The sequence below is a fragment of the Mandrillus leucophaeus genome, unplaced genomic scaffold, assembly GCF_000951045.1.
Source record: "Mandrillus leucophaeus isolate KB7577 unplaced genomic scaffold, Mleu.le_1.0 Scaffold420, whole genome shotgun sequence".
In the NCBI taxonomy this organism is placed as follows: Eukaryota; Metazoa; Chordata; class Mammalia; order Primates; family Cercopithecidae; genus Mandrillus; species Mandrillus leucophaeus.
Window position 1 is genome coordinate 1113938 of NW_012104477.1, and position 7592 is coordinate 1121529.

Below are 7592 nucleotides of genomic sequence, written 5' to 3' on the forward strand. Positions count from 1 at the left end.
CTCAGCTCCCAGTCAGGACTCCTGCCCTGACACCTCAGGTCTAAGGAGGAGACAGGCCAAATGTGGCTAAGAAGCCCTATTTTCCAGACAGAACTCCCAGAGCATGGTCCTCCAGACATAAACCGCCTGAAATCAGGACTGTCTAACAACATGGGTGTTCAGTCACCACATGGCTAGATGACTTAGACAGTGGCCCTTGGGAACTCCAGTCCAAGGTGTCTGATGTCACCTGGTACAGGCATCCTGGGCACAGTTGGCTCCTCCTCCCTCAGAGGCTCAGCCTCATTTGTACAACATCTCCAGAACCATGTGCCAAGCATCGTGTTAGGTGCAGTGAACAGAGCAGAGTCCCTGCCCTCGTGGAGCTCATGTGCTTGTTCACAGGGCCAACAAGCCACAAATCTCACTGTAGGTACTTACCTCACATGTCATCCTCCCTCGTTGTCATCTGGCAAAGGACTTGAACGTAGGAAATATTCAGACCCTTGTTGCCTAGAGCTAACCTCAGCTCTTGACCCTACCCTGGCAGGCACAGCCTGGCCACCTCATCCCTGACGCTCACACCCTTCATCTTCAAGATCTTTCTGACATCTTAGCCAGATTTCGGTGTCTTCACCTACATTGGTCGCTGGTTCCTGGATTCTCCCTAGCAATCCTTACCCAGCCGACCCAGGCCCAGCCCCAGGAGTCAGGCTTCCCACCCGGGTACTAACCTATCTTACGGGGCCCTCAGAGACGACAGGAAATAGGAGAGGGCAGGGTCACAGGAAATAACCCACATCCTGTAGCCACCAGAGAGCTGTAATTAAACTCAGTCTTCGTGTCTTCAGTCTGCACTCCCACTTCAGATGTGGCTTCTCAGATAAATGAGTTATGAGGATGAGACAACCCCAGATGCAAAGAGTCAAAGCCATTTTCTAAAGGATTCCTTAAATCCTGTCCAAATGATTAGCCTTCAGGGGCTAATCAATCAGGTACTCTTAATCATTTTCATGCCATGAACCCCTTTGATAATCCAGTGAACCTATGTGGACACCTTCTCAGGATAATGCTTTTAAAAACACAAAATAAAGGATAAGGTTACAAAGGAAATCACTTATATCGCATGTCATCTTATGAAAATATTTTATAAAATGTGTAATTTAGTAATATTTGTGCTTCTTTAATAACTCATTAAATAAAAGATCTAGCAGTGGGCCTTATCCCTGCCAAAATTTTGAAGTAATAATGAACATAAATGATATCTTGAGATAGCAACAACTATAAGTGGTTGGAAAATATCTGTGATGTCTATTGGTGACAGTCAAAAACACTGCAAATACTCTTGTGGTTTGTAGACTATAATAATAACTGAAAGGGATGCTGAATTTCAGTTGGATTGAGGTTTCTGTAAGTAACAATGGGTTTTTATTTTCCCCCACCCAAGTTCATGGACCCCTGTCTACAAGAATTCTCTAGAAAATGGTTGAGCTCTGTAGAAGCAGGACAGCACTGAAGTGAAGATTGGCTGCCTACTGGTCTGCGGCCCACCCCCACTTCTTGAAGAGGGCATTCCAAACAGGAGCCTTTGAAGTATCCCTGGTACATGGGCCTCAGTCCCCCACTCCCCAACTCCTGTCACCTTAGAGGGAGGCCATTTTAATTCCTTGTTGCTCTAAGGAGCAGTGTGAGAAACCTCCCCAGGTTGCCTCATCCACTCACTTATGACCCTTCCCCAAGGAAAAGGGGGGATGCCTACTCTGGAAACCAGCACGGGAGGATGCCTGCCGGGAACTGAAGTGTTGGAGAAGGGTCATCTCCCCCACTAAAACACAGGGATTCCTGAAGTCCTGTGTGTGTGGCCTGGCTCTGCCAGGAGACTGCTCCACCAGCTCATTGTGAGGCCCCCGCAAGTCATCCACCCACCTCAGCTTCCCTACCTACAAAAAAATGACTCCATTACCTTCCAACTCAAATGGTATTTGACTGTGATTCTAAATCTTAGGGCCTGAAGAGTGGGCAAAGAAGAAGTAAAAGACCCAGGAAATCCACATCAGAGAAGAAGCACGCCCAAACCATCCCCCCTCACTCCATCTTGGGGCCTTCATGTCTATTTCCAAAGGGCAGGAGTTGGGACTCATTGCTGTTATAAACGATTCTCCCCAACCTGCTGGCTCAAGGGGCTCCCCAGAGCTGACCACTGGGGCTGGGGCACTTGAGCGGAGGCTCAGTTGCTTTGGGAGACCTAACTGCAGGTGGGTGGAATTTATAGTCCATCTGTAGTTATAGAAAGAGGGAGACAAATGTGGGCCAGGATTAGAAAGTAGACCTGAGTCACCTGATCCAGAGACCAAAGAAGTTTGCCAAAGGGAGAAAACAAAACTGCCGCCTCTTCCACAAACACAGAGGACCCTGGGAAGATGGGCAATGGAATGGTCAAGACTCAAAGGATAGAGGCCGGGCTCAGTGGCTCATGCCTAATCCCAGCACTTTGGGAGGCTGACACAGAAGGATCACTTGAGGCCAGGAGTTCAAGACCAGCCTGGGCAACATAGTGAGACTCTGTCTCTACCCAAAATACTGAAAGTCAACCAGGCCTGGTGGCACACACCTATAGTCCTGGCTACTCAAGTAACTGAGGCAAGAGGATCACTTGAACCCAGGAAGTCGAAGCTGCAGCGAGCTATGATTATGCCACTGCACTCCAGCCTGTGTCACAGAGCAAGACCCCGAATCAAGAAAAAAAAAAAAAAAAGGAAATAAAAAGGCTCAAAGGATAAGAGTTCAGGGCTCTGCTTCTCAACCAAACCTTCCTTGCACCTTCCACCAGATGGCCTAGTTTTCGTCTTGCCTGCATTCCTGAGGCTCTGCTCAGGGTATGGAGAGGGGCCTCTGACACGGTTGAGGGCCTTCGCAGGTCAGTCAGGGAAAAGAGAACTCCATACTTCTAAACGTTCATCTTTCTAGTTTTACCTGCCAGAAGGGAGAGCTCAGCTCTCTCCTGAAAGAGCCCTGGTGCCCACCTCTCCCAAAATAAAAAAAAAAAAAAGAGTGGGCTACAGACCCCCAAGAGATTAAAAAGAATAGAAGGGATTTATGAACTTGCACACCTCAGACACATACCAGGAACCTGTTTGTTCCCTTCTGAACAACTCCAGAGACCCCTCCTGTAATCTACAGAGCTCCCTGCCAGCCTCAAATCCAGACAGACGTGAGCTCCTGCCCAATGAAGCCCCCTCCCCAGACCCCCCTTACCTGGCCTCCCATCACGGTAACGGTGTCTCCCATGGCAAGGGTCACCTCCTGGTGGCTGCTGCTGGAGGCAAAACAAGTCTGGCATGGATCACGAGCTAGGATGGATTATGCCTCCCTGCAGTCCCCAGGCCTATCCCACCTTAAGTGCTAAAGCCCTGGGGTGGCTGATGCCAGAAATACAGATGGGAGCTGTGGGTGGGGCCGCCACAGCTCAACCTACTCACCTGGGTTCCCCGGCTGGCTCTGGCTGCGGCTCTGCACTGCCCCATGGAGCGGGTGCTGCGGCTGGGTAGGGGGATTATTCTCCACTCAAATTGTGCTTCTCTTTGTTGGGGCCTCCCATCATCTGGCCGCACTGCTAGAAAGGCTCTCCCACACTACTGGGCATTCCCCTACTCTCCCTCCCTGCAGCCTTCTCAAATCCTTCCTCTCCCTTCCTGATGACCCTTCTCCAGCCAGGATCTCCCCCTTTCCTCTCACTCTTTGGCCCCTAGCACTCTCTAGTTCCCCATCTCAGGTCTCTTCCACCCAGCCTCGCTTGAGAATCTCCCCTCAAGGTCATAGGCCTGCCTCTGTTGGCTTCGGGGTCCCTCCTACCCTGACCGCTCCTCCTGGGGGTCCCTCTGCTGTCCCTCAAACCTCTCTTTCCTCCCTCTCTCCAACCTGCCCCGGCCCATTCCTCATTCCTTTAACATTTCTCATTCCTCGAGCCCCCAACCTCCCTGAGTCCACAACCCTCTCACCGAGACGCTGCACCCGCAGGGACTCGGCTGCCGGCTCACCCCAGGGCAGCCAGACACAAAGCAGCCAGCAGAGCACAGACGCCAGGACTCCCATAGGGACGCGAGGGGATCAGGGGACTTGAGCGCAGGGCCAGCCTCCCGAGGTGCCTCCCCGGGCCAAGGCAGGGTCACACCTCCACTCTGCAGCTGAGGTCCCTCTTGCTCTCATGCCCCAGAGCTCCCTCAGCCCCTCCTCCCAGGCTCTCAGCTCCTCCCCGAACTATAGAGTGACAGGAGTGCTCAGCTTATTACCATAATTTAGGCTCCTGTCCATAACCCAGCCTCTGCTCTTCTTGGCCTGTGGCTATGCCTCCCCAGGGGAGGTTGGATTCAAATTATTCAGCCCTAAATTCTCTAGGGGAGCAAAGAGGTAGCCTGTGCAAACTCCAGCTCCCCTTACCTGGGTCCTGGAAGCCCAATACCAGAGACCCAAGATGCGGGTATGAGTCTGACCCTATCCTCTCCTTTTACAGAGGGCCATGCTGTGGCCCTGGGACATGCCACTCAGGGGTCAGAGGTCAATAGCAGAGCCTGTGGAGTCCTAGCCTATGTCCCACCACGCCCCACCTCAACTTGCACCTGGGTCTCCACATCCCTATCCTGTGACCAGTTTTGAGCACCTCTAAGGAATGAATCATGCCTTAGTCCTCTGAATGCCCAGCACCATCTCCTGCCCTAGCTCAGGAAATGACGACTGAATAATAAATGTGTTTCATACTCCTATGTTGTTGCCACCATCAAGGCCAAACTTTGACAAAACAACTTTATATGCGTGAACAAGGTCCACTGTCTGCCCAGGAGGAATTTTAAAATGGTGAAAACATGGGACTGAGCACCTGGGGAACCTGTACATCGTTCACTTCATCAGCACTTAGGGAACACCAACTAAATGCCAGGTCTTACATAGGATGATGATGTTGGTGGTGGTGGTGGTATTGGCCCCAGTAGACTCCTAGGCAAGGGCATAGATTTGAGATACATTCATTCATTCATTCATTCACTCAACAAATTTGTTTGGCATTGATTCCATGTCATGCATTGTTCTAGGCATATAGTGGTAAAGAAAGCACACATAGCTATCTTCACACAGGAGGAAGCTAGGGGCACAGATAGGCAGATGAAGAGGAAAGAGCTAAGGATGCAGCCTTAAGGAACACTGGTTAAGAAATAGGCAAAAGCTGATTGTCTCCAAGGAAGCTTGAAAAAAAAAAATTCATGGAAAGGAGAACCAGGTCTCAATGCTATTCTCAAAACAAAGCGGGGGGCATTTTAAGGTGGAGGGAGTCTGTGGGGGTGATGACCAATGTAAAATAAGGATTGGGGTGGCAGGTGAACAGCATTCTCCTGGGTAAGAACATTCACTCACCTCTGCCAGGATTCTAAATACAAAATAAACAGCCATATGACATTCTTTTTCAATGTAGAGAATCAATGAAGTAAGTCAGAGGGCAATGCATTTTGTGTGGCCTTTTCTGGACCATTCAAAAATCCCACAAGTCTTTCCCTTTTATCACTGACTTAATGGTTAATACTAAGGTGAGAAAATAGATCATATTTTAAGGCTCTTCTTCAAGAGGGATTTACATCTTAAACTAGGCAATAATTTAGCCCAAACAAAAATAGTGTGCTTGTAAAACTTCAGCTATTGGGGAAAGGGATGCAGAGGGGTGTTTAGGTGCCCCAAAGTTACAATTGTAAGTGGTTACCTGATGTAAGCTGCTGTCCATCTCCCTGCCCCTGCGCTTGACAGGGTGCAAAGGGCGCAGGTGCCTCCCTGGGTTAAGTTCAGGCACAAGCCCCATACTTAACAGCCCCTGATTTACACGTTTTTATCACCCCTCTCCTAGCCCCTCTTTCCTTTCATTCCTTTCCAGGCCTGGTTCATCCTTGTCTTTGCACCCAGCACCAGACCTAGGAGTTAAGCAAATGTTGACCAAATTGAATTAAATGAACCAGAGGGTCTGGGCCCTGGGTGAAGGTCAGCCATAGATCAAAATGTCACTGCCAGGCTCCGCCAGGCTTCGATGGATATGGGAGTGTGTTGGGTTTGGGTTTTGTTTTGTCTTGTTTTGTTGGGGGTGGAGGTGTTAGGGAAGGTGGGAGGGGAAATCACTTGAGAGGGCCATTCCCACACCCACTGGTTCAGACCCCTGCGGCCCACAGTAAAACCCGGCCCTGCCCCCAAGGAATTCACAGAGCAAGGATTGATTTCTCCCTGGTGGAAAAGTGCAGGAGGAAGCTAGGACGGAAGGTACGTTGAAGGTGAAGGCGTAGCAAGGGCTGACAGTCCAGGAGGGCCATGAGCCCTCCGGAGTATCCAGAGAAAACGGACTAGATTGCCCCGCCCCCTGCCCACCCGTGTGAATAGTTTCCGGATCTCTCTCTTCCAGTCATCACAAAAAGTCCCAAACCTCCTCCCTACATCTCCACGATCTTCTTCCTCAAACGCATGTGATCAGGTACCACGTCAAGAGAAATACCAGCTTGAAGCCCAGCTACTGCCACCACAGGCCCATAGGCACACTGGGCCCATTTGCTCCCAGGCTTCAGGGGGAGGCGACGATTGAGCACCGGCAACTCTAGCCTCGCAGCGGCCCCGCCCCACAGCGGCCCGGCCCCGCCCCTCCGCGCTCAGGCCGCGTCCCCAGCTCCGAGGGCGGCCGGCCGGGTCGCGGTAGCGGTTCTTTCCAGCTCCTGGCAGCCGGGCACCCGAAGGAACCGGTCGTTCAACGACACAGCTGGACCTGGCCCAGCCATGGACCGAAAAGTGGCCCGAGAATTCCGGCATAAGGTCAGAGCTGCGGGGCGCCCCAGGCTTCTGGGACTCCGGAGTCCTGGGCGCGGTGGGTAAGGGGTGGACACCCCGGCACTGCCCCTCCCTTTTCCGGCCCCACCTGATGGCTCTGGGTGGGCTGGGACACCCGAAGGTCGTTTGACTGGCAGCAGGGATCCCCAGTAAAGTGAGGGAGGGAACACGGGGACTCCGGGCTCAGGTACTGCTGAACAGATCGATCTTCTGCCAAGCTTTCTCCCTCTGCCTTCCAGGGGCGGGGACGTCTCGGGGGTTTGAATTCTTTCCAGGCTTGGCCGCTTCTCTGAGGTGCCCCCTTTGTGGGCAAGTCCCTCTCCTTCCTAGTGCCCCCAGCTCAGGGCTGATGAGGCATGCGGAGAGAGTCTGGGGCAGTATCTGAGAGGTGAGTGTTGGGAGAAGGGAAACTAGACGTCTCTCTCCCTGCCTTTTGACCTCAGAACATGAGTTAGAAGCATTTCAGCCCTGCCTGCCTAAGGGCGTTTCTTAGGGCCTGAGAAGTAGCTGAGGAGCTGGTGCTGACCCGGGTGCGGTGGGGAGGAAGGGAGGAGGTATTGAGGGCGTGGGAGCTGGGCTCTGGCCAGCCAGATCCTTCAGGCAGAGCCGGGTCCACCCTGGCGTGTCCCAGTGAGGGGCCTCACTGGTGGTCTGGGATCCGAAAGGACCATCACTGGAAGCGGCTGGATTTTACACAGGGCATTTCCAGAACAATTCACAAAGCTATGCAGAATCTGCTGAGGCCCTGAGACCAGAGAGGATCATCAAAG

At 52.1% G+C, this 7592-nt stretch overlaps 1 protein-coding gene across 1 annotated transcript in view; it reads right to left on the reverse strand.

Annotated features, from left to right (window-relative positions):
• OTOG (otogelin) overlaps nucleotides 1-4071 on the reverse strand; it is a 117976-nt gene extending 113905 nt beyond the window's left edge. The window contains exons 1-3 of the mRNA XM_011992963.1: nucleotides 3978-4071; nucleotides 3459-3519; nucleotides 3235-3295 (exon numbers count right to left, since the gene is read on the reverse strand). Of these exons, the coding sequence (XP_011848353.1) occupies nucleotides 3235-3295; nucleotides 3459-3519; nucleotides 3978-4071 (216 nt within the window). The remainder of the gene's footprint in view (nucleotides 1-3234; nucleotides 3296-3458; nucleotides 3520-3977) is intronic.
• Nucleotides 4072-7592: the final 3521 nt, after the last annotated feature.